At 38.5% G+C, this 27,420-nt stretch overlaps 1 protein-coding gene across 2 annotated transcripts; it reads left to right on the forward strand.

Moving 5' to 3' along the window:
* Window positions 1-26,434, forward strand: CRLS1 (cardiolipin synthase 1). 2 transcript variants are annotated; one of them, XM_036825567.1, is made up of 7 exons: window positions 1-433; window positions 3,231-3,368; window positions 7,934-8,063; window positions 20,923-21,008; window positions 21,916-21,984; window positions 23,600-23,691; window positions 25,437-26,434. In XM_036825567.1, exons 1-7 carry the CDS (start codon window positions 128-130, stop codon window positions 25,522-25,524), a joined length of 909 nt encoding a protein of 302 aa, XP_036681462.1. In that variant the 5' UTR covers window positions 1-127; the 3' UTR covers window positions 25,525-26,434. The 2 variants fall into 2 exon arrangements, with proteins under 2 accessions (XP_036681462.1, XP_036681463.1); XM_036825568.1 differs by lacking the exon at window positions 1-433 and adding an exon at window positions 453-605.
* Window positions 26,435-27,420: the final 986 nt, after the last annotated feature.

Raw genomic sequence — 27,420 nt, forward strand, 5'->3', positions numbered from 1 at the left:
TTGAGAACCAGTATGGAGGCTGTCGAGGTTCTCCGATATTGCGGGGCTTCGATGGGGAAGCGACTCGCCGGTGCCCCGGGCTGCTGAGCTCTCGCCGCCTGCGTCCCCGCAGCTCGCCCGCAGGGCCATGCTGGCCTCGCGGGTGGCGCGCGCCTCGTGGGGTGCCTTGCGCGTAGCCGTGTGGGCGCCCGGAGCGCGGCCGGGCAAGGGGCGCGCCCGCGGGGCCTTGCTGCCGCCAGTGCCCTGCTGCCTGGGCTGCCTGGCGGAGCGCTGGTGGCTGCGCCCGGCTGCGCTCGGCCTGCGGCTGCCTGGGTCCAGCCCGCGGGCCCACTGCTCGGGCGCGGGGAAGGCAGCCCCCGGGCCCGCAGCGGAAAAGGACGCCGCCACCGAGGCCCGGGGCGGCCGGTGGGGACCGGCGAGCGCCGCCAGCCTGGTACGTACCGAGGAGGAGGCGGAGGGGCGACTCTGGGTCGGGGTCGACTGCTCCGGCGGGGCTCGGTCCCGGACGCAAATAAAGTGCCGTGGCCGGTGAGGTCCGATGCTTCCGTTTCAGAACTTTTACAGCGTTCCCCGAAGAGAAGTTATGGGCAGATCATTCGGTCGGGGTGAGTGTCAGGGGTACCAGCCGCGTCCTCCTTCTGTCTCGATGGTCAAGTTAGAACCCTCTTCTTCCCCTCTATCCGCACCGGTAGCTGGACGCGCCTCTGGATACTGCATTGGTAAAAATAGCCTTCACCTGTCTTATTAAAAGCCCATTTTAAATTTTCTGAAGCGAATCCCCAATGTTTAGGGCAAGTCTCTGGGCGTCTTCAGAAAGATATACAGGCCCTTTTGTTTGCTTGTGCAGGTTTGGTTAACTATCATTTGACCTTTGGTAACTTTACATATTGTAGGATGAAGGATAACTAAGTAATTTAAATAGTAATTAAAAGATCCTTTAATCTCTAATTATAGAAAAAGATTAAACCTCTCTTCCTGAGGTAACGGAGGAAAATATTTGTCTGCTTACCTGTTGAAATACTGACCAAACAGAAGACATGAGAGCATGAGTGTGGGAGAGCTTTTGATGTCATGTAGCAAGACTCATGCAATTATTACATCTTCAATTGTTATGTCTTCAGTGGGCCCCTGTGCTGCTTTCATCAGTTGTACAGCATGGGTTGGGGTGGCCACATCCTGGCAGGGGTCTCAGCTACATTAATAGCTAGAGCATGTTGGGGTTTGAATGAATGCTGGATGCTTTGAGGTTGCCATATCCTGGCTGAAGTCCTTCCCAGAACGGCAGTAGTTGGTCGAGTATGCCACAGGTTATCTGGTTGGGTAATCTGAGATTAGCGCTCTTAATTTTAACTTAGAAACGTTTACGAATTTAATGATTAGAAATTGAGGTATTTTATTTTAACTGAAATATTTTATGTGGAGCTAAAAGGAATCCCTTTCATTGTTCCGAGAACATTCAGTCTGGTTTATTAATTCACCAAATGAAATGATCTGGCTGTTTACAACTGTGTCTTTAATTTTTCCCCATGGGCCTCTCTGAGTTTAATTTTGGGCCTCTGTATTCTGACCTTTTGCTTTGTTTTTCCTTTTTGTCAATCATGAACTGTACCTCCCCACCCCCCTCAGTGAGCCACTGTAATGCTGGATCAGTATTTGACTTACTCTGTATCACAGTATGGTCAACAGACTTATCTTTTTTCTCTGGACTCTGAAACACTTGGACCTTTGAACTAGAATTTGGAATATGTTCCAAGAATGATTCCATTTAATTAATATAATGTGGATTAGTTCAACAGAAGGTCCTTGAGTAGAGGTTTGGAGTGCTGCTTGTTTGGTGATTGTTTCCTGGAGAATTTGAATTTTTCTGTAGCTTTAGTGACGGTATTTTGCCACTGGGCCCCAATAACCCCATTATTCCTCCAAACTGAGGTGAACATTTCTTGCTGGGTTCTGTTTATAAACACAAACTTAATATCTTTAGAGAACTGGCTTTTCTTACAGAATGGTTGAAGGTATTTTAAAAGAGGTATTTAGAAGAGGAAATTGTTACTTTTTAAAAAAATCAAAATTAAGGTTCAGGCAAATAGGTTACTGATTGATAAAGAGGTTAAGTAGGGTTATCTTGTGAGGAGATAGTCCCATGGGGTAGAGCTGGCAGTCTTGACTCAGTGGAGAAAAAAAATCCAGCCTTTACGGAATGACATTTTCTCTGTATTATTTCTGTACCCTTTCTTGTGCAGTGTATCGTAGTTCCACTAGGCTGAGGCTTTTTAAAGTTGAAATACCCTCTCATGAAACAGACTTTGGCAAGGAAGGAATGGTTTTCAGAGCAGCTGCCGAGGTGCCCTTTTGGTGGTGCCAACTTCAAACACCTTGGCTCCAAATGAAGTTTCAAGGAATCATAAAGCCCCCCACAGGGGAGCTGTGAAAGCCCTCAGCTTCTGGTTGGGGATCTTAACATTTCTGTGGCTATTTTAAACAAATTTACAAAACCTCTTTTATTTCCTAAGTATCTCAATCCCTTTTCCTTGTTCCATTTCCTTCTAGCAGTTCTCCAGTTTAGTGATGAGGTTATGGAATTAAATGTTTTTTTCCTCTTCATTCGTATCTCCAACACTGTATATGGCATTTAGCATTCTTTTGATGGGTATGTGTAGAGGAGTGAGGAGAGGTTATTTGCAATAAATGTTTTTTAGCCAAAGTGCCCATGGTTGACAATTTGGCTTTTTTCTGACACTTTCTAGACCGTTTGTCTACTTGAAGTATAAGATCTTCCTGAAGATCTTTTTTTTAATTTTGTATAATGGGAAAGTAATTCTTTTTTAAAAAAAATTTTTATTTAATATAGTTGATTTACAATGTTGAATTTTCACTTTTAAAAGCAGTATGTTTTTAGTTTTGAATTCTGATGGTGAAGTAATACATTAAAGGCTTGACTTATATGATAGATAATACATGTTTCTTCCTTCTCTCTTTAGTGAGAAAACCTACTCTATATACAGCCAACATTTTAGTCTGTGTTTGGGTATATGACATATCTTCATCTTATGCATTCTTAACAGTTTTAGATGTGTGTAAAAAGAACAGAATGGATTTTAAAACTGAAAGTACTAATTTTAAGGTTTATGTAGCTTCTAACCTTTAAGTTGATGGAGTGTATTTTTCCAATGTATATAGTTATTTAAAGTACGAATTTATAGTATTTAAATTTTGTTGTCTTTATGTTTCAGTATGAAAACCCATGGACAATCCCAAATATGTTGTCAATGACGAGAATTGGCTTGGCCCCGGTTTTGGGCTATTTGATTATTGAAGAAGATTTTAATATTGCACTAGGAGTTTTTGCTTTAGCTGGGCTAACTGATTTGGTAAGTTGTACCGGCACTCCCCCTGTTTTGCTCCCCTTCTAAATCCCAGGGTCTCTACTACACTGAAATAGCACAGCCTCAGTCTGCTTTTCTTTGGAAGGAAATCCTCAAGATGAATTTCACCTAGTACTTTGTGAAAGGCTTGTCTTTAACATCTATGTGGGACTCTGTTATTCTTTATATGATCTAAGGAAGGAAGTGGAGGTTGTAGGGAGGCATGGGAGAGGGAGCTTTTTACTCTTGATTTTTAACTTTTTCATAAAAGAAAAAACCTTAGAAATTCTCAAAGGGCCAAGTACTTGCTTTAGGGATAGAAATAAAGGAGAGAAGCTGTGAGACTTTTTTTCTACTTATATAGTAGAGAGAAATATCTGATCTGCAACAACAGTTGGTTTTACTGGTGGAGAGGGAAACAGTGGGCCAGTTGTTGTGACCAGGGAGCTTGCAGAGGCCAGATCTCTGCTCAGGTTTATGCTGGCAGGAGGCCATAGGCACCCCACAGATTTGGTCCTTGATTCCTTCTCTACACCCCTCTGACCACCTTCCAGAAGACCCTGCCCTGGGTGGGCATTAGACATCCTTCCTTCTTCCACTCTCCCAGCAGATGGACCAAGGAGAAAAGAGCACCTTGACACCACTGTGTCAGTTTATAGGAAGGGAAAGATTTATTCAGGTTATCTCTAATTAGAACTTGGAAAATAATTTTCTAACAGAAAGCCTCACTATGTGTTATATAGGCTTTTGTGGACTGGCCAGTCATCATCATGTATGACATTATTTGCATTTATCACCCACCCTGTTGCATAAAAGATTTGAAATGCCTTGTAAAACTACATGTCCTGCAAAAACACAATTGAAGGAAGTGGGGAAAAGGTAGAGGAAAGATTTTAAATTAGGACAAAAGCATGTAGAAATAGACATTGTATATATAAATTGTATATTCTTGTACAAGGCTGGTCTGAGATCCAAGTGAGCACCCAGACAGGCAATAATAATTTGGTGCCTCTTTGAACTGATGTATGTTTGAAAAGCTTTGCTCAGTATTCAGTGAGAATAAAGAGAAACTAATTTTCTGTTAATAAAAATCACGTAGCATCTTTCTTTGTAACATCAGCTATTCCCTTTGAGGTTCATAGAAACAAAATCCCACCTGCCCAGTAGCATTGTTGAGCAATACAGAATTAGCTGAAGCTTCTGCAGGATAAATAAATGAGGGCATTTGCATTGTTATGTGGCATTTCCAAATATGCATCAAATACAGTTTCTTGAAGTGGTTACCACCTCTTTTTCCCGAGTTTAGCTCCTGTTTGTCACAACTTCTCATTCTCACAATCTCTTCTTTTGTCCCTGCTTTTGTCTGTGAAGCCTGAAGCCCTCCACTTATTAATATGGTCTCCAAGTCTGTCAAAGGCCATTATATTGATAATGGAATTTTTTTTTTCGTAATAGGCAAGATCTTTTTCAGTTACTGGATTTGCTCTTTTTTGGTTTGTAGGTTTTTTTAGTTGCCACTTGAGATTGCAATATTCATCGAATGGGAGAGGCCTCATTTATACTTTTCTAAATAACTAAGACAATGTGTATGGAAACCTGAGTTAACTGGCACCATATTACATTTACTTCATGTAGGTTTTGATGCCTCTAGAATGGCTGCTGGGCAGATGGCTGGACTCATGGAGGGTTTAAGTAGGGGAATGTTGTATATGGGAAATGGATTACAGGAATGCAAGAATAGAAGCAGAGAGGCTGGTTATGAGGCTGATAGTAATCTAGGGAAGTGGGTTGGGAAATATGTTTTGAAGATAGAGTTGATATGTTAGTGGATTGGATATGTGGGGTGAGAGAAAGGAATTAAATAGGAGTGCTAGGCTGTTATTTTTTTTTTCCTTTTCAACAAGCAGATGCATGGAGGTTTACATTTTCTGTGATGGTCAACACTCAGGGTAGGACAGGGTTTGTGGGAAAAGAGTTGTTATGCCTGTTCAGATAGAGGTAACATTGGGTAGTTGAATACAGTAGTTTGGAGTTGGAGGCAATCATGGTTAGAGATAGATTTAAGAGTTATCATCATATAGATGGTCAAATCTGGATGAAATCATCTAGGCTGTGGTAAAAGAAGAGAAGAGGTCAGAGAAAAGAACAATAAATGGAGCAATGGAGAAGGAGCCAATAAAGGACACTGAGAAGGAATAGCTGGTGAGAAAGAAAGAAAATTGGGCAGTAAGGTGTCTCAGATGTTAAGTGAAGAAAGTGTTTCAATTGTGTTGAAGTCAAGTAAGCTTAGAATGTAGAATTCATTGGTGACTTTTATGAGTACAATCTCTAGAGGGTGGGGCAGTCAGAATGGGCTGGCGAGCATACATGAGGTGGTGATGACAATAGATGTCACACTGAGGAAGTTTTGCTTCATAGGGGAATAGAGAGATAGTCAAGGAAGGGTAGTTTATAAAGAGATACATACTGGGGAAATTTTTGTTGTTAATTAACTAATTAATTAAATGACTGGGTAGGAAGAGAGAGATTGATGATGCAGGGGAGGTGGGGAAAACTCAAGGTAAGAGGGCCTGGGATCAGGGAACACAGAGAGAATGTGCATGGATGCTAGTAGGTGGTGGATTTGGAGGTGGGAATACGAGGGAGGGCTGACAATCTGTTTCTGTTTTTTGAGCAAATATAGACATGGTCATGAGCTAGAGAGAGAGGCTTTGGGAGGGATGAGCAGACTGTGAATAGAGAAGGTAAACACAGTAAGCAGATGTAGGTTTGCAGGCAGTATTGAGTGCCCACAGGAGATTTGTGGTCATGAAAAAGAGAGATCAATCAGCCCATTTATGTGTTTTTCTTGATCAGTGTTCAGCTGCTTGGGTGCAGGCCTGGAGTACATGATAGTTGTATTTAAGCAGGGTTGAGGGAGAGTGGAGTAGGGAGTTAAAGAGGTTTACAAAGAAGAGATGATGTTGATGACCTTGGAATCCAATGTGGGTAGAGGAACAATGAAGACAAGAGGGTGATGATGGTGAAAAGATGGGAGGTTAAGTTCCCTGAGATCAGAAACTGACATCTGAATCTTCCAAGGCCCCAACTCCCAGTTCTAGGCACTTTCTGTTAGTGTTACCTATAGTATACTTAAGAAAATAGATTTTTTCAGTTGAGGTAGTAATAGCTAGTAACTGCTTTTTTGAGGATTTACTAAGCGCTGAGTGCTAAACAAGTATTAATCACATTATGTACTGAGACAACCCACCCTTCGAGGTAGGTAGCACTATCTCTGTTTTACAGATGAGGAAACTGAGGCTTAGGCCAAATAACTTGCCCAGAGTCACACAGTTAAGTGAGTGGGAGAGCCAGTGCTTGAACCACTTATGCTCTGCTGTGAAGAGTAAGTTCTTAACCATTGTCCTGTACGACTGCTCTAAGTCATTGGAATACTTGAGATATGGAGGACTTATTTGTCCTTTAAAATGTACCATGTTAAATTATGTCTAGATTAATTTGATCTTTTTCCTTGGAACTAGGACTGGAAAATTCAAATATTTGTTGAAGTTTGAAGTTAAATAAAATGAGTAAAAGCCAGGGTAGGGACTTGGAAAACCAGAAAATATCTGCCTCGTTTAATGAAAATAGGCAGTACTTGGTTTCAGTCAATTTTGTGGCCCCAGGGTGGCCAGATCTTCCCATTTCTCAAGTGAGCCTGGAGATCTGGATTTTTTGAGTTAAGACTTTGAATATTTAAATATTGGCAACTAATTTATATTTAAAAAATCACTGGGCAGGTCAGACAAAACCAGCCTGCAGGCCTCTTTGGCCCCCTGGTAACCCAAGTACGACCTCTGCTTTAAAATATAATTTGTTTCCAAGAGTAGTGAATAAGTAGTTTTCATATCAAAAATTTTAAGTAGGCCAGGTACAGAGGACTGAGTTTTGTATTCAAATACAGGTCATGCAATATAGTCAGACATGGAATTAACAGTGGCACTAGATAAAAAATATTGATAATAACAGTTAAAAGAGAATAAAATAAAAATAATAACAGCTAAAACATAGGGAGTTGGGTCATATTATAGAAAAGTAGGTAGGAATGGAAGTTAGAAAATCTCGAAGTTAAACGGTAGTCCTTGCAAGTAAAAGCAGCTATTTTGGCTGTAGTGAACTAGCCCAGCGCTCAAGGGGCGGGGGATGGGAGGGGTGGGTTGGGGTGGAGTGCCTAGTCCATGCTGTGTCAGTCCTGCTTTCTTTGAGTTTTATTTGGGTCTTTACATCTCTAAATTTGTGTCTGGGTTCATCCCACAAAGGGGCATTGTGAAAACATTGCAAAATAGCTGAAGGCCTTGAGAAAGAAAAGTGAAAATTTTTTTCTGTAGAAAAGTGAAATCATTTTCTGACCAGTTGGTAATTTAAAAGCTAAATGTATACCAGTAAAACAGAAGGTTTGGGGGTAAGAGACAGAAGAGGTTTTATCTACATTTTATGCAAGTATAGCTGTTACTCTGGTATCTCTTAACCTTCAAGATATCTACTCTGTACCTATTATGACATTTATTTAAAAAAAAAACTTCTATTTTCAGTTGGATGGATTTATTGCTCGAAACTGGGCCAGTCAAAAATCAGCTTTGGGAAGTGCTCTTGATCCACTTGCTGATAAAATACTTATCAGTATCTTATATGTTAGCTTGACCTATGCAGATCTTATTCCAGGTAAGAACGCCATCATGCGTACTTTTGAATAGTACAGGGAAGAATCACATTTATCAGCTTAGGATTTCTCTTGATTGAGAGACAAATAATTTTTGTTCCAAAAATATGTTTTCAACTTTAAAGTGTTTCCCTAAATTTAAACTATTGAACTGTTTTGCTTGCCAAGCTATTTGTTTTACTTTAGAATTTATGACCTTGTATATACTATAGAATGCATTGTTTTCTTAGTAAAATTTGTAAAATTAAAGTTGAGCAAATATTTTTAAAAAATTGAGCTAATTCATATTATCTTAGAATCTTTTGAAACTATGATTTTCTTAGTGCCTAGCTTTTGAAAGCAATTTAAAGTTTTCCTAAGTTATTATTTATTAAGTACAATTTAATAAGTGAGAGCTCTGAAATCCTAAAGATGTCTATAAAATTTCACATTGTTATTATTATTACTTAGATGGTATTACGCAATTTTAAATTATACACGTAGTTTGTACATTGTCTGAATACTTTTTTTTTAAATTAATTAATTAATTAATTTATTTTTGGCCACGTTGGGTCTTCGTTGCTGTGCACGGGCTTTCTCTGGTTGTTGGTGAGCGGGGGCTACTCTTCGTTGCGGTGTGCGGGCTTCTCATTGCGGTGGCTTCTCTTGTTGCGGAGCACAGGCTCTAGGTGCACAGGCTTCAGTAGTTGTGGCTCGTGGGCTCTAGAGTGCAGGCTCAGTAGTTGTGGTACATGGGCTTAGTTGCTCCACGGCATGTGGGATCTTCCCGGACCAGGGCTCGAACCCGTGTCCCCTGCATTGGCAGGCGGATTCTCAACCACTGCACCACCAGGGAAGCCCCTGAATACTCTTTGTAACAAAATTTTATGATCTTTTGTATTTTGTATGTGCTTTTTTGGTTGTTCATTTTCTACTTCAGCTGTGTTTCTCAGTTTTTAATCCTTTGGTTCAGATTAAACTGTTTATTTCCAAGAGTTAGAACCTGAGAACAAAGAAGCTGCCACTTGGTCCTTCAACACCATGTTATTACTGACATTTGATAGGAAGAAGTTTAGTGGCGTTTCAGTCTAGTATAGTCTCCTAATCTAGAGGTTCTTTTTCTCCTCTACCTTTAGGCTTTTTAAAAAAAATAAATTTATTTATTTATTTTTATTTTTGGCTGCGTTGGGTCTTCGTTGCTGTGTGCGGGCTTTCTCTAGTTGAGTGGAGCGGGGGCTACTCTTCGTTGCGGTGTGCAGGCTTCTCATTGCGGTGGCTTCTCTAGCTGTGGGGCACGGGCTCTAGAGCGCAGGCTCAGTAGTTATGGCGTACGGGCTTAGTTGCTCCACGGCATGTGGGATCTTCCCGGATCAGGGCTTGAACCCGTGTCCCCTGCATTGGCAAGTGGATTCTTAACCACTGCGCCACCAGGGAAGTCCCTACTTTTAGGCTTTTAAATCCACATACCAAATTTAAAAATGAATTAGACTACTGTTTATGTGCTACTTTGAAAGTCAGAATTATGGTGTGTGTATGGTTGGGGGTATTGAAGGGGCAGGGGTATGCTATAAGTAATATATATAATTTGTAGGGAAAAAGATCCTAAGGAGCATTCTGTTAACATTCACAATTAAAATTAATGTGTGTGTGTGTGTATGTGTATTTTCATGCTTCCCATTTTTCACAGTTACTTTGTATTTTGTTGTATTGTTTTACAAAGGTTGGCCAGCCCAGGTATTTCCCTGTTGAACACAGAAATTGTTTCCAGGTTTTGGTATTATGGATATTGTTGATACAATTGATGTAGGTCGCTTTTGGAACTGAAACTTCCCTTCATTATCATTCTGGGAACTTCCATTTTCTGTCTTCTGTGTTGGGTTTGTTTTTCCAGGCTCCCATGGCTTCCTTGTTATGGTCCTCCTTTTGGTGGAGTAGAATCTCCAGTTGTTTCCTATGCTAGGATGCAGCCTGGCAGCCAGGTTTTTAGAGGTGTACAATGTCTTTATTCTACAGACATCTAAAATGTATTTGTTCTACCCTCCATACTTGAATGGGGCATAATTTTCAATTGCAGGTTATTTTCACTCAGAATTTTAAAGACCCTGATTATAGATTAACAGATTCCATCTTGCTGTTGAGAAGTCTCATGCCATTCTGATACCTTTTCCTTTACGTGTGATTATGTTTTGTATTAGAAAGCTTTTAAGATTTCTTTGCATAATTCCTAGTTGATGGTTTAAAAAAATTCTCTCTCTTAAAAATTAATTTTCTAACTGCTTCTTGGGATACCCAATTATCCCAGCACTTTTTATTGAAAAGTCTATACTTTCCAGACTCACTGCCATGTGCATATATACATGGGTCCATTTCTGGGTTGTCTAGTTTATTCCCCATTGATTTGTCTATCTTTGCACCAGTACCGTCCCTAATTATTATTACTTTGCTAAAAGTCTTTTTTTTTTTAAATTTATTATTTATTTATTTATTTTTGGCTGCGTTGGGTCTTTGTTGCTGTGTGCGGGCTTTCTCTAGTTGCGGTGAGCGGGGGCTACTCTTCGTTGTGGTGCGCAGGCTTCTCGTTGCAGTGGTTTCACTTGTTGCAGAGCACAGGCTCTAGGTGCATGGGCTTCAGTAGTTGTGGCACGTAGGCTCATTAGTTGTGGCTCGTGGGCTCTAGAGTGCAGGCTCAGTAGTTGTGGTGCACGGGCTTAGTTGTTCAGCCGCATGTGGGCTCTTCCTGGACCAGGGCTCAAACCCGTGTCCCCTGCATTGGCAGGCAGATTCTTAACCACTGCGCCACCAGGGAAGTCCCCCAAAAGTCTTGATATATGATAGAGCATGTTCTTCCACCTTGATATTCTTACCTGTTTTCATTTGTGTGTGAATTTTAGAATCAGCTTTCAAGTTCCCCAGAAAAACCTGTTGGGATTTTATTGGGATTGCACTGAATTTACAGATTTATTTGGAAGAATTGGTATTTTTACAGTATTGTCTTCCAGTCCATATACATGTTGTATTTACTCTATTTAGGTCTGTTAAAATGTTAAAATGTTACAGTTTTCTCTAGAGAGGTAATAAGTAATTTTTTATTAGGTTTATTTCTAGGTGACTGATAGTTCTTGATGCTTTTGTAAATGGTAGCTTTTTTAATATTTCATTTTGTAATAGCTGATGTTGATAGGATGAAATCAGTTCCATCTCTAACAGTGATTTTTGTGTCTAGCAAAACTTGCTGAACTCTTTATTCTCTTGGATTTTCTGTATCCTTGATTATGTATTATCTATAATTAATGACAGTGTGTTTCTTCTTCTCCAATCCTTTTACCTTTTTAAAAATTTGCCTCACTATAGTGCACAGTGCAGTGTTGAGTAGGAGTGGTATCTATTTCTTATTTCCAGTCTAAGAAGGAAAGCTTTCAGTCTTTCAGTATTAAATATGACATTTCCTGTAGGGTTTTGTAGATACCCCTTTTTCAGGTTAAAGAAGTTCACTTCTACTGGCAGTTTGTTCAGAAGTTTTTTTACATTGGATATTGAATTTTATGAAAATTTTTTTCTTCATGTATTACGATAGTCATATTTTTTCCCTTTAAGCTTAATGTGTGGTGAATTACGTTATTGATTTTCTAAGTTAAATCAACATGATGACATTCCTGTTACAAATCTAACTTGGTCATGATATATTATGAAGATATTGCTGTATTTGATTTACTAATATGTTGTTGAAGATTTCACATCTAGATTCACAAGACTGGCCTGGAATTCTTTTCTACAAATACCCTTGTTAGGTTTTTTTTTTTTTTTTTTTAATATTTATTTATTTGTCTGCGCTGGGTCTTAGTTGCAGCATGCGGGATCTTTAGTTGTGGCATGTGAATTCTTAGTTGCGGCATGTGGAATCTAGTTCCCTGACTAGGGATCGAACCCAGGCCCCCTGCATTGGGAGCGTGGAGTCTTAGCCACTGGACCACCAAGGAAGTCCCCTACCTTTGTTAGGTTTTAATACCAAGTTTATAATAATCTCATAAAATGAATTTAGGGAGTGTACTCCCCCGCCCCACACCCCATTCTTGGGAGATGTTTGTGTGAGATTGCAATTATTCCTTCTTGGAATGTTGGTAGAACTTGTTGAAGCCATTGAAGCCTGGAGTTTTCTTTGGGAAAAAGTTTTAAAATAGTTGATTCATTTTTTAAAAAAGTGGTTACAGGGTGATTCAGTTTTTCTGGTTCATCTTTTGTCTGTTTTGTGAGTTGTGATGTTTTTCTAGGAACTTGTCCATTTCAGCTACATTAAAAAAAAATTTACCATAAGCTATTTATAGTATCCACATTAACTTTTTGATGTTTGTAGGCTATGTAGCTATGCCCCCCTTTTCATCCTAATTATTAGTTATTTGTCCCTTTTTTTCTTTGACTTGTCTTGCCAGAGGTTTGTCTGTTTTATGAATCTTTTCAAAGAACCAACTTTGAACTTTGTCAAACTTCTCTGATATGTTTACTACTTCATTAAATCTTGCTCTTTTATTTCTGTCTCCTTTGGTTATTCTCTGCTCTTTTTCTAAATTCTATAGATCAGTCCTGTCTAGTAGAAATATAATGGGAACCATAGATCTAATTTAAATTTTTCTAGTAGTTATGTTCAAAGTGAGAAGAAACAGGTGAAGTGTGTGTGTGTGTGTGTGTGTGTGCTTGCACTTCTGCTACAGTGGAGACTGAGTGCTCTGTGCATGCACTGCTGCCTGTGCCAGCCCACCCCCCATTTTAAGAATATTTTATTTAACCCACTAGATGGAAAATATTGTCATTTCATTATATAATCAATAAAAAATCATTAATGAGATTTTTTTTCATACTCTGTCTTCAAAAGCCAGTGTGCTGTTTGCACTTACAGCACCTCTCACTTCAGACTAGCCACATTTCAAGTGCTTTATCTTTACATGTTGCTCATGGCTATTGTATTGAACAACGCAGCTGTAGATGAATGTTTAACTTGTTCCTTTTTTTTTTGTTTTTTTGTTTTTTTGGCTGTGCCGTTGTGGGATCTTAGTTCTTCAACCAGGGATTGAACCTGAGCCCCCTGCAGTGGAAGCACGAAGTTGTAACCACTGGACCACCAGGGAATTCCCTCAGCTTTTCTTTTTTAAAGTTTGCATTTAAGGCTATATATTTCCTCTAAGTGTCCCTTTCACTGTATCTCATATGTTGGTATTAGTGTTCTTGTCATTATTGAGTTCAAAGTAATCTATTTCCATTATGATATTTCTTTGGCCTATGGTGTTAATAAACATTTATTTCTTAATTTGTGGGATTTTCTAGGTATCTTTTTATTATTGATTTCAAGCATAATTACCTTGTGTTCAGAGACCATGCTCTGTGATTTTAGCCCTTCAGCCCAGTATACAGTCAAATTTTATAAACATTTTATGCATTTTTCAAATGAATGTGTATTCTGCAGTCATTGGGTATGATGTTCTACATATGTCCATTTGGTCAATTTTTTTTTTTTAAGTAAATAAATTTATTTCTTTATCTTGGGCTGTGTTGGGTCTTCGTTGCTGCACGCAGCCTTTCTCTAGTTGCGGCGAGCAGGGGCTACTCTTCGTTGTGGTGCATGGGTTTCTCATTGCGGTAGCTTCTCTTGTTGTAGAGCATGGGCTCTAGGTATGCGGGCTTCAGTAGTTGTGGCATGCAGGCTCAGTAGTTGTGGCACACAGGCTTAGTTGCTCCACGGCATGTGGGACCTTCCTGGACCAGGGATTGAACCTGTGTCCCCTGCATTGGCAGGCAGATTCTTAACTACTGTGCTACCAGGGAAGTCCCTGGTCAAGTTTTTAATCTTGGTGGCTAAATCTCCTTCTTTACGGACTTATTTTTTACATTTGGTCTGCTTTTCTGTCAGTTACTGAGAGAGTAAAGTTTCCTGCTGTGTCCAATTTTCCATTATTTTTTCTTTTTAGCTCTGAGTTTTGCTTCATGTCTTTTGAAGTCATGCTATTAATAAGTGCATATAAAGTAGAATTGTTATGTCTTCTTGGTGAATTGAATGTTTTATTTTGAAGTGACCCTCTATATCTTTAGAAATGATTTTTGCCTTGAAGTCTCTCTCTCTCTCTCTTTTTTTTTTGACCACACCATGTGGCATGTGAGATCTTAGTTCCCTGACCAGGGATTGAACCTGTGCCCCCTGCAGTGGAAAGGTGGAGTCTTAAACCATTGGACCGCCAGGGAAGTCCCTGCCTTGAAGTCTCTTTTGTTGACTATTACTATAGCTACACTAGCTTACTTTTGGTCAGTGTTTACATGATAAATCAATCTTTTACTTTCAACTTGTCCACATCTTTATACTTTAGATATTCCTTATAAATAACATATAGATAGATGGTTTTTCTTTACTTTATCCAGTCTAAAAATATTTTATCTTTCAACTGGAACATTTAATCCATTTACTATGATTACTAATATTTGTGTAGCGGTCTTCCATTTTATTTTGTGTTTTATTTGGCCTGTATGTTCTATTCTACTTTTGTCTATATTCTATTATTATCACTGTTTTCCTGTACCAATTGGAAAGTTTTACACTCTGTTAACGTTTAGCTAGTCTCAAAATTATAATTCATCTTTATCAAAGTTTAATGTTAACAAATCTATACATTTGGCCTTCTGTATCTGTGGGTTCTACATCCACGGATTCAACCAACCTCAGATTGGGGGGAAAAAAATCTAGAAAGTCCAACCAAACTTTGCTGCCAACTGGAAACTGAGAGTATTTACATTGTATTAGATATTAAGTAATATAGAGATGACTTAAAGAATATGGGAGGGTGTGCATTGGTTATATGCAAATACTACACCATCTTATATAAGGGACTTGAGCATTTGTGGATTTTGGTATATGTTGGGGGGAAGCAGGGTGGATCCTCAGACCAGCCCCCCATGGATACCGAGGGATGCCTATACGCCTTCTGGACACTGGAAGGGCCTTAGAATACTTTAACTCCATTTATTCCTTTCTCAATTTAGGTTATTCTCATACTTTAATTTTATATATGTGTTCAACCCACATGATATTGTTTATTAAGTCAGTGTTCATTTAGATGTATCTTCATACTTTTTTCTGGTTTATGTTTGGTGTATTTCAGACCTTCCACCTGGAATCATTTTCCTTTTCTCTAAAGTATATCTTTAGAAATTCTATTAATAGAGGTCTACTGGTGGTACATTCTTTTCTTTGTTTCTCTGAAAATATTTTTATTTTGCCTTTATTCTTTTTTTGTGTGTGTGTGAGGACATTTAAATTCTACTCTCTTAGCAGATTTTAATTATACAGTACAGTGTTACCAACTAGTCAGTGTGTTATACATTAGATCCTCAGACCTTATTCATCTTTTTTTTCATCTTAAAATTGAAAGTTTGTGTCTTTTTACCAACCTCTTTCTATTTCCCTTTTTTTTTTTTAGATTCTACATATAAGTGATATCACGCAGTATTTGTCTTTCTCTGTCTGATTTTGCTTTTATTCTTGAAGGATATTTTTGTTGGGTATAGAATTCTGGGCTGGTAGTTATTTTCTTTCAGTACATTTAAAGAACCATGCAATTGTCTACTCACTTCCATTGTTGGTAATAAGAAATTGTTAACCCATTTCTTTTTCAAAGGTACTTTTACTCTGTCTGCTTTTAAGATTTCCTCTTTCTCTTTGGTTTTCCATAGTTTCACAATATTTGATGTGATTTTCTTTTTTATTTATCCTGCTCGTGATTTGTTGGGCTTTTTAATCTGTGGATTGATATCTTTAATCAGTTCTAGAAAATTCTGAGCCACAATCTTCAGGTATTGTTGTCTGTGTTTCTCCTTCTTTTGGGACTGCAGTATACCTGTGTTAGATTTCACTGTATCCTTAAAGTGTCTCAGCCTCTTTTCTGCATGATACCTCATTTTATCTTTCTGCACTCCATTCTAGGTGATTACTAATGAATCATTACTAATGATAATAATAATCATTACTAATGAATTACTCTTTCATTTCACTGATTCTCTCTTCAGCTGTGCCAAATTCATTTAAGTCTTCTATTATATTTTTTAGTTATAAAATCTATTTTATTCTTCTTCAAACTTAGTAAATCATCTTTTATAGTTTGCAGTTCCCTGCTGAAATTTTCAATCTTGATTTTTATATCCCTTTGAACATAGTAAGCTTTAGTTGTTGTATAAACACTGATAATTCTGAAATATCTTTTGAGGGTCTCTTTCATGTGTCTGTTTCTATTGATTCTTACTCATGGTATCTTACGTCTTTGGTTATTTTTGACTGTTTAGACACTGTACTAATATTTAAAAAAATAATTTGGAGGAATATCTTGATGTGTAGGATGATGGCATCACTCTCCAGAGGAGATTTTTTGTTCAGTTCTGCCAGGTATCTAGGCATGCTAACAGTCTGGGACCACCTAGATGGCCAGATGATAAGACATTCTTTTTTAAGGCTTAGTTTGCTTAGGGCCATCTCCTCTCCCAACCCTGTGGGAATAGTTGTTCAGATCCCAGCTTAAAGCTAGGAGGTGGTTTGTCACTGCCCAACCTGAGGGCTCTGGGCTTTGACTACTGTTCCCCCACCCTTTAAGGCTGCCAAAACCCCTATTCAGCTTTGTGGCTTACTTCCCTAGGGTCAGGGACAGTGGCTTTGAGTGGCTTTGAGTGCCTAGGCTTATTTTCCTGAGTTCTCATTCTGATACTTTCTTAGCATCTTACAAGCTTTTCACTTTCAAGATTTTTTTGTTTAACGTTCTTCTTTAATTGTCTTAGCAGGAGAATTATTACCTGCTCAGATATTAATGGAGCTGAACCTGAGGATCTTTTTATTTACCTATAGGTCTGAAATTTTACAATGGTATATGTTCTAGATCCTACTAGAGTTTGTAGTAAGTCTTTCTTCCATTGTGCTGGGTACTAAGAAGGCCCCTTCAGTCTGAAAACTTATCCTTCAGTTCTAAACATTTTTCCCTAGGTTCTTTTCTTACTGGAAACTCTTTTTGTTCTCTTTCTGGGAGATTTCCCCAACTTTGTCATTTACCCCTTCTACTGACATTTTAATTAATTAATTTATTTAATTTAAAAAATTGTTTTTTGGCTGTACTACGTGGCATGTGGGATCTTAGTTCCCCGACCAGGGATTGAACCCTCAATCCCTGTAGTGGAAGCGTGGAATCTTAACCACTGGACTGCCAAGGAAGCCCCTCGATTGACATTTTTATTGCTATCATTTTTAATTTCCAAGAGGAAGTAAAGAGCTCTTGTTCTGTATGTTCTTTAAAAACAAGACAAAGGGGCTTCCCTGGTGGCGCAGTGGTTAAGAATCTGCCCGCCAGTGCAAGGGACACGGGTTCGAGCCCTGGCCCAGGAAGATCCCACATGCCGCGGAGCAACTAAGCCCGTGCGCCACAACTACTGAGCCTGTGCTCAAGAGCCCGCAAGCCACAACTGCTGAGCCCACGTACCACAACTACTGAAGCCTGTGCGCCTAGAGCCCATGCTCCACAACAAGGGAATCCACTGCAATGAGAAGCCCGTGCACCGCAACGAAGAGTAGCCCCCGCTCGCCGCAACTAGAGAAAGCCCGTGCACAGCAGCGACGACCCAACACAGCCAATAAATAAATAAATAAATAAATAAATAAATAAATAAATAAATAAATTTTTTTAAATGTCTTTTTCTTACTTCATAGGTGAGTATCATCATTTCAGGACATCTTCTGTCTATCTGTTTTTGCGTGTGTGTGTGTGGGGGGGTGGTTTTAAGCCCCTATATTGTATCTATTTCTTTTCTTCCTCTTTTTTTTTTTTTTCTGTTTGTTTTGGTCTCTCTTTCATGATGGAGACTTTGCTAAAATGTCTGGTGATCCTTGGCTGCTTACTTCATAAATGTTTAACTGGGTGCTCCCTGGGCATTGGTGGAATTTGTTGGGTGGTATACTACCCTCTAGGGCGAACAGGCAGTGAGAGACCAGGCATGGCCCTTAATTCTCAGTACCTTTAGGTCTATTCTGTAGGTAAGAGCTCTCCATTTGCTCCTTAGAGATTGCAGAGGTCCTGGTTTAGAGATTAACATGTAGAACAAGGGTTGGCAGACTTTTTCTGTAAAGGCCAGAATGGTAAATATTTCCGACTTTATGGGCCATGTGGTCTTTGTTGTAACTACTCAAGTCTGCTATTGTAGTGTGAAAACAGCCATAGAAAATACATAAACAAATGACTATGGCTGTGTGTTAACTTTATTATTTTCAATGCAATAATGTATGCTATTGATAGTGATCACTTCTACTATATAAAAGTGACTTGATTTTATTTCCCTTTAACACTAATAAATTTGCCCATGATGTACTTCTTTGTTGCAGAAACTGTATTTCAGACAGAGTTAGCAAATAGAGAGGAAAACCTTGGAGCACTCCCTGACACATTTTACACCTCCCTAACACACTATCATACTCTAATAGACAAAGGAAAGCTGCTTTAGCCCTGGAAGAAAAGGGAAAGGAAGGCCGGGAGAGAAGGCAGGAACAGTTAGAAGATTCAAAAGCCAGGGAACTGGACAAAATTGCCCCCCAAATCACAGTAAGAGCCTGTATGTATACGTGCTCTCAGTTGGCAGAGGCCTTAGAGATCACCCGGTGCAGCCTGGTCCCAGTCTGGCTGTGCTTGTGAACCCCCAGGGAGCATTCATCTTTGCTTTTATGAAGCTTTCACGAGGTGATTCTGTGATGAGTAGTCAGTTTGGGGAACACTGGATTTTGTAAACAGTCCTATCTTCCCCCAGACTGTTAACAGATGGTAAACTGAGCCCAGAGATGCATTCTGCAGTACTACTGACTAACTGGTGACCTTGGCCAGGTTTTATAATCTGCCTGAGGCTTGTTTTCAATATTTGTAAAATGGGGTAATGATGGTTCACATATCATGGAGTTGATATGTAGATTAAATGACATAATATGTATAAAATACTTAAATGGTGCCAGATGCCCAATAAATGGTAATTTTAGTAGTTAATAGAACTAGAGCCCAAGGCTTTGCAGTGTATTGAATTGCCTCCTCTGTTCTTCTGCAGAAACCTTATTTAGAATTAAATTATATTCTTTTTCCCCTGTGGTGATGAACTACAATAACAGGTGTTTATTTTCCTCTAATGTTGTGTTTACTGTATATAATTCACATGAGTTTGCTGCATTTTAAAAATAAATAAAATCTGATTGTTATTTGATTTTGCCAGCTGATTATTACTATAGAAAAGTTTGGTTTACAGGCACAAAAATCCTCCTAAAAATCATGAATGCCTTGTTTTGTTACTTGGTTCATACAGCCGAGTCTTCTTATGCTCCAAATGCCATGACTTGAGTGGATAAACATTTTCTCTTTGGAATCGTCTTGTCATTGAGTACTAGGCCAAGGATCAACACTTACATCGCAGCCACAACCAGGAGAGATTTAAATTTTAAATCTGTAATTAATTAGTGAGATTTTTCATAAGTTTCTGAACCAATAGAGGACCCTAAGTATAGCCTTAAAAGTAATTCACAAAGAGCTGTTTGAAAGTATTATGGAAGGGATGTGCATGGTTCTTTTATTTTAGTAATTGAAACAATTTGAACTGTTAGCCTCGAGATTTTTTCCTTTTTAAAAAAATATTTTTTTCTAATAACATGACATATATTCATGGTTAAAACTTCCTTCAACGTGGAAGGATGTAAAATGAAACAAGATCTCTGCCCTCCCATTCTCATTCGACAAGGGAGCAGGAGTTCCTTGGGTATCCATTTAAAATGTCCTTCTGCTGGCACTGGGACCATCCTGTAGGATCTTAGGAATAATGAGAAAACTATCAACAAGTTGAATTCATGTTTAACTAGAATTCATTGAATGAATGAGCAGAAGAAAAAATAGCAATTGCCTGGATAGGAACTGGCCGGGCAAAAATGAAGATATTTTGGTTCTCCACAAGTGGTACACATAGCAAATTTTACTGTTCATAAAATAATCTAGAATGCAGAAGCAAGCAGTCAAGAGTTATTGAAAGTCAGAAGGGCTTGAGTTGGGACTTCCCTGGTGGCACAGTGGTTAAGAATCCACCTACCAATGCAGGGGACACGGTTTTGAGCCCTGGTCCCAGAAGATCCCACGTGCCACGGAGCAACTAAGCCCATGTGCCACAACTACTGAGCCTGTGCTCTAGAGCCAGCGAGCCACAACTACTGAGCCCACGTGCCACAACTACTGAAGCCCACGTGCCTAGAGCCCGTGCTCCACAACAAGAGAAACCACCGCAATGAGAAGCCTGTGCACCACAACAAAGAGTAGCCCCCGCTCGCCGCAACTAGAGAAAGCCCGCGTGAGCAACGAAGACCCAACGCAGCCAAAAATAAATAAATAAATTTATTTTTTAAAAAAAAGAAAAAAGAATGCCTTGAGTCCCGGCATCCTTTCCAACCTTTTTACCATCTCATGCCATGTAATTATAGTGAGCTTGGTGATCTTTTTTCTAAATTTACAAAGCTGGGAATTAACAAAGGAAATAGGGCTGAGTAGAGCTGACACTGATAACTGCAATTTAAAAACGTATGCAAGGAAAAAAAAATACAGAAAGGGGTGAGAGGATCAACATTCTGAAATGTGACTTTAAAAGCCATAGTCTGTCTTTCACTTTGTTTTGAAGGCAGGTTAAAAAAATATAAAAATCAGTGGTTCACTGTAAGGACCCTAAACAGCCATCAATAAGTGTTTATTTTAAAATTTTTGCTTAGGTGAAGCACCAGTTTATGGTAAGGCTTCATTGTATGTATAATGTCTTAATAATTTTCAAAATCCCAATCAAAATTATTTTATATTTGATTTTCAGTTCCACTTACTTATATGATAATTTCAAGAGATGTAATGTTGATTGCTGCTGTTTTTTATGTCAGATATCGAACTCTTCCAACACCGGTGAGTTTGTTTGAAAAAAATGTTCTTTTAGTATTACTTGTAACTTAAGGCAAAAGAAAAAAATCAGTATTGTGTACTGAGTTTCACTTTATGGGAATAATTTATGACAATTATGTATTCAATCCATTTACTAGGAATTTAAAGAAAACAGACATAACTGTCATCTTGCTATTTGAATCACCCATTATGGTAGCTGTTCAGTGAACATATGAATAATCAGTTTTTTTAAAAGGATGTTTTTGTTATAAGTCAAAATTGTTTTAGTTGATAGTCCATAAAACTCAGGCCAGCTGGCCCCATCCCTAGCAGCAAACTCTGTTAGGAGTGTTTTGTATAAGTAAGCACCCTTCCCTGTCTAATTTAGCTTCTAGTATGGATTATCTAGAACTGGTTTTTAAAATCACAGTTTTATGAGCATGGAGTGGTCTGTTTGCACATTTGTTCATTGGTTCTACAAATATTTGAGCACATAAGCATAGCATAGCTTATAACCACCTCATGAACATAACCTCATCTTTTGATTCCCAGTCCAGTGAAAATGGCAGTATTTTATTCATTTTGGTTCTTTTTAGCCTATAAAGAAAATAGTGATGAGGGAGATTTGTTGAGTCTATTTAGTAGAAAGACGTAGTCAAGCAGACTTTATGATACTTATTGTGTTAGAAATTTATAGAAATTGAGAAATCTATAAATTAAAAAATATGTTTTCAGTAAACTGTGGGTGATTTATGAAGAATGTAGATGTTGCTCATTTAGTATAATAAAAGAAGATGGAGATAAAGGGTTTATCTAGCATATAGCCAGGCATGTGTTATACACTCAGTACCTGTTACATATAATAACAAAATATTTATTTTAAACTTGAATGATGAATAAACTTTATTTTATGTTTTTTGTCCTCTGCCAGAGAACACTTTCTAAGTATTTCAATCCTTGCTATGCCACTGCTAGGTTAAAACCAACCTTCATCAGCAAGGTAAGAGACACACAATATCCTTTTAAGTTAAAAACCCTTGTGGATTTTTATTATGATGACTATAAACCTCAGTCTGGAGCAGCTGAAAATGAGACACATTTTAATGCATTGACCATAGAGAATAGAGAGTGGGGTCATTAACCCAGTTCTTTTGTCCTCCAGGCTTTCTGGATCTTTAGTATATATGTTGTGTTTTGTGTTGGTGGTGTAAGAATTTAAGTCTCCAAATGAGGTATTAGGGCCACCACTTAGGGGAGGTGGAGAAAGTGGAAATGTAATTGCATATTGACACAGAGTATGAAGATTCCTTTCTGGTTTCACTACCCACCCCTCCCTGTAGTGAAAACACCATATAACAAGGTCCTTTCATTTGCAAGATCGATTGTTAACATGGAAAGGGATAGGAGAAAGTTTTATTCACTAATAAACAACTCCTACTCCTAGTTGTCCATCTGTTTTCCTGAGCCCTCTTCAGGGTAATAACTGTATGCCAGTCTTTGCACACAGAGAGGACACTATTAATGCCTCTGAAGGCACATTTGTTTTACTAGTAGCCTTGGTAAGTTTGCTGTAATTATTCTTTTGCTCCATGCCTTGTGACAGAGGTTTAACAGGTTAGGGATGTCGATCATCTTTGGGACGGAGGGATGATTACTCTTAAACCAGAGACTCCCTAGGGTGAATTTTTACCTACAAATATGCGTTATTTATTTATTTATCTATCTATCTATTTATTTTACCTATTTATTTTTGTGACTTACATAACTATCAAGTACAGTAATTGGAGTATAGCACTGTACAGAAGGTGGCTTAAAGAGGTACCAGGGACAAATGCCTCAATTCCTTGGGCTTGCAGGGAGTTCTCCAGACAATTTTTATTATTTTTAAAATGGAGTAGAATCCTTGTAATTTGGCTGCAGAATGGATGAGAGAACATAGGTGCTTCTCTAGCCACATCACCCACGGATTCATACATCACCTGCTTCCCCAGAATGCTTCTCTCAGTGAGTAGAGGAAGTCTCCAGTGGTTCTGTTGTCTTCCTTTTCTCCACCACGCAGTCTTTTAGGGTAGGGAAACCTACTCATTTCCGAACTGAGAGCCTCTCTCATGGAGATTAGTGCATTTCAATTTTCTAACCTCATAGGTTTGACAGGTGGTAGGCAAGTGAAAGGAGTATTGAATGAAGTACTAGGAAATCTGGGTTCTGGGTTTGGATCTGTAACCTGCTATGACTGCTGGCAAGTCACTTAACTCATTACCTTTTTACCTGTGAAGAGTAGCTTCATTATTTCCATATTCACAGGGCTGTTTTAATAGGCAACTGAGAAAAAGGCAAAGAACTTTGCAACATTGTTGAATTGCTATGGAAATTCAAGATAGTGGTGTTTTCTGATAGTTGCCCTTCTCCTCACTATATAGGGCAGCTGTGGAGACAGATGAGCCCGTTAGTGAAGTTTAGCCTTTTGTGTGAATGCCAGCTTCTTTGGCAGGGATATTACAACATCAAGCATGCTGAGGGTCTGTTGTGTTACACTGTGATGGGTTATGCCTTTCTCTCGTGAGCTTGAAACATGATTGGGTTGGCACTGTTCGTTTATGACTTCTTTTTTTTAGGTTAACACAGCAGTCCAGTTAATCTTGGTGGCAGCTTCTTTGGCAGCTCCGGTTTTCAATTATGCTGACAGCATTTATCTTCAGATCCTGTGGTAAGCTAAACTTAGAATTACTCTCTGAGAATGTCAACAAAATGGCTTGTTGTGACAATCCTAGAATTACTTTGTTCTTAATCATGTTTATTAAGCACTGGGTAAAGCTGTGGGCTATATTTTTTGATTGATACCATTTTTAAGAAGCTTACTATCAAGTGTAGGATATAGAAGTTATAGGGGGTTTCATGCAAGTTAGAAGGGATGAGAGGTACAGATAATGTGTTGGGGTTTTGGAGGAGAGAAAAATACTTCCAGGTAGGAAGAAGAGGGAAAGCTTCAGGGAAGAAGTGGCATTTGAGCCATGAGGTCTAGGTGGAGAGAGACTGAGGGGAGGCCATTCTGGTGAAGGACAGACCCTGAGCAAAGTCAGACATGCAGGAGAGTGGATAAGGGGAAAGTGCACCCAGCCTAGTGAAGGGGGCAGAGTGGGAGAGAAACTTGGAGAAAGGAGTTTGAGTTTTATTTTATTAAGGTTATGTATAGCCTTGAAAATGTGTCACATTCATACTTTATGCCACACTGATACTAAAGCACTGTATTTTTACTCTACTTTTAACTCGATAATTAAAACTTTGCTTGATGCAGTCTGAGCCAGAAAATAGTTGGTTAACTAAAGTCAGTTAAGCTAAAAAGCTTTAAAAATGATACACACGCTAGACATTTTATTTTCTAAAATATATAATCATACATTCATTCTGATTCGTCCTACGTCTTCTGATAAAGGCCCAATGCCTTTTCTTTGATTATAGGCTCATCAGTGGGATTTTTTTCTTTCTTGCAAAAAACTACATCCATAATACAACCTCTGTGATTTTCATGTTCTGCTTCTTTTAAAGTGATATAAGAATGTAAGACATTTATGAAGCAGAGTATAGAAACTTTCTAGATTTTTACCATTTTCTCTAGTATTTTAACAATTACATTGTCTACTTACTTTGACAGTAATTTTTAGCAACTCGCCATGATATCAAGCCTTTTCAAAGCCTCCAGCTTAGTTCTCAGAAATAGTGACTCTTCCTACCTGTATGTTTCATTATGTGTGAATTTAGGATATCAAACTGGCATAAACAGGTTTGGGATCAAACAGATAGAGTCCTGATGAGCCTACACCTCACCTGGTGGAAACAGAAGCACATGCGTGCACCAGAAAGGAATGTGTTAGCTGCGAGCACTCAGCAAGCCCTGAGTGTCACTCGTGTCATTTCAAAGAGAATCTGATTAATCTAATTCTCCTTAATTTTAAGGAAATATCAGTAAAGAAAGCTGAATTTTATTTAAAATGACTCAGATATTAGAATTCCCAAGATCTGTAAGAAATAGCTTCTAAAACTAACACTCTAAGCAGCATGGAACAGTGGGAGGAGCACAAGGGCTCTAGAGTTGGAACCAAGCCAGACTCATAGTTCTGTGGCCCTCAGCAAGCTCTCTGGCGCACTGTTTCCTCTGTAAGATGAGCTTGCTGTGAAAATAAAACTACCTAGAATAATGTCTGTGTAAAAAATGACAATTGCTATTATTATTTTTTTCAGACTGATTAACTAGATTAATTCTGTTTGACATTACTGATTCAAATGAAGTCTTAAAGAAAAGCAGTATATTTAAATTCTTGTTAAAAAAAAAAAGTTACACCAACACAGGCTTTTTTACTTTGAAACAACTCTTTTAAATGTATTCTTTATGATTCTTATAGTTAACATTTTTTAGAGTTTAGACTAAATTTTATTTCTTTCCTTCCATAAAAGGTGTCTTACAGCTTTTACCACAGCTGCATCAGCTTACAGTTATTATCATTATGGTCGGAAAACTGTTCAGGTGATAAAAGGCAGATGAAAGTCATCCATCATCATTAGCAAGGAAGCAATATATATTATCGGCGGCAGGGCCAGTGGAAATCTACAGGAGTTTCCTTTTTTGGTGTTCAGCTTGAAAAAGGACTTGTCAGAACAAACCATGTCATCAAAATTTAAGTAATATGCATTGAAAATAAGCTTGATCATGGGCATATGCAGAATTTCCAATGTATTTTTAAATACAAATAAAACTATAATTTAGAATTTTTTTATCTTAGGTTTCTTGATTAATTTATAAGTAGCAATTATTCCAATTATTGTCAGTCATTTTTTGATCTGTAAAACAAAAAACAGTCTAGAGCATGGAAACTGAAGAGTTGTCACTTTAATAGAATTTAGATTGCTCACAAAGCACTAGGGAATTTCCTGGGTTTAAATATGTATCCTGTACAACTTGGCTGCACAGTTGTTTGTTTGACTTTTAGGTCTGTGCACACATTAACAGTACATGTGGTTAATATTTGATTGTTTAGGATAATGACTATAAAGGTAGCTTAGTTGTGGATGAAGTATACTTGTAAAGAGATTTAAAATGCAGTAAATTTTGAAAATAATAAATAAGATCAAAATAGAAGGTACTGAAGTTCATGTTCAGAAGTCTTCCAACCTCTCAGGTGCCTAATAAGTTCATGCATCAGGATAATAAGTGACAAAGGTAGTTGAAAAATGAAAACATGTCTGTTACCCTAGCCATCCAAGAGGCAGTGAGTTACATCATGCCTTCCCACTGTATCTCTAACATAACAATGTTTGTATGATATTGGGACCTGTATTCATATGTTATGTAAATAATATGAAATTATATTTTTCAAAGGTTTTTTTAAGCTTTGGGGAATCTTCTTTTGTTAAGATGTTAAAGGAATAAAAGAGCCGGAAAAAAGTGACCTTCAGTTTGGGTTGTCTGTGTTCCACGGTCGTCTGCTGTTGCGAAGTTTTCTGATTCATAAAGTCCATTCAGATATGTCACTTGCACTTAACATTGTAAAAATAATTGGTTTGGGATCATCTGACTGAAAAGCCCTATTCTTGCTACGCTGTCATGTTTAAGAGAATGGACGATGCAGGGAGAGGGAAGAGGAAGACAAGTGGCTGGTGCTGGTTGCTTCCTCTTAACAGTGGAGGCCTGTTGCTGCTCATTGTCCCGAGGTCTAACCTAAGTGTAACATGGACTCATACAGTGAGATTATCTAAACATAGCCTGTTGAACTGTGTTAAAATGAGAAGTTATAAGCAAAATTCATGCCTCTTGGTTGTGGCATCCTTGGATCAGTGTGCCCCTTGTTGCCTGCTGTTCCTGGCTTCCTTGTTCCCAGATTAGCTGCTGAGCCATCCTTGGCTTGGAAAATGCTGAAGCCTGCAGCCAGGGACACTGCTAAGGAATCCAGTGGAAGGGGGTGAGAGAAGGGTGGTGTGAGGCTGGCCATTCTCCCTTTCGGGAACCTCCTGTAATGTCTCATAATGGCCTGGGATGCAGTGAGCCTCGAGGTGGAAGTCCCATTGCTGGACCACCCAAGAGACACATTGACCATGTCTCAGCACTAGCAAAGTATGAGCACACAAAAATGATGTTTAAAAAAGGGAGAAGTTGAAATAAAGTAGGGGAAAAATTAGAATTTTGTGTCTTGTTATGCTTATTTATGGTCTAGTGTTGATACTATTTGGAGTGACTTATGGGTTGGGTCCATAGTGTCTTTAGTATCAAAGTCTTAATCTGGTTCTGGTTAATAGATTTTTTCCTCCTCAACCTGTAGGTTTTTGGATACTGAATTGCTATAAGACATAGATTCTGCTGGTCCATAAAACATTGAAATTGTATTAGGTATGTTTGAGTGTATATTCATGCATACAGACTCCAAGCAAGACAGATTCATTTTGA

The sequence above is a fragment of the Balaenoptera musculus genome, chromosome 15, assembly GCF_009873245.2.
Source record: "Balaenoptera musculus isolate JJ_BM4_2016_0621 chromosome 15, mBalMus1.pri.v3, whole genome shotgun sequence".
Taxonomy (NCBI): domain Eukaryota; kingdom Metazoa; phylum Chordata; class Mammalia; order Artiodactyla; family Balaenopteridae; genus Balaenoptera; species Balaenoptera musculus.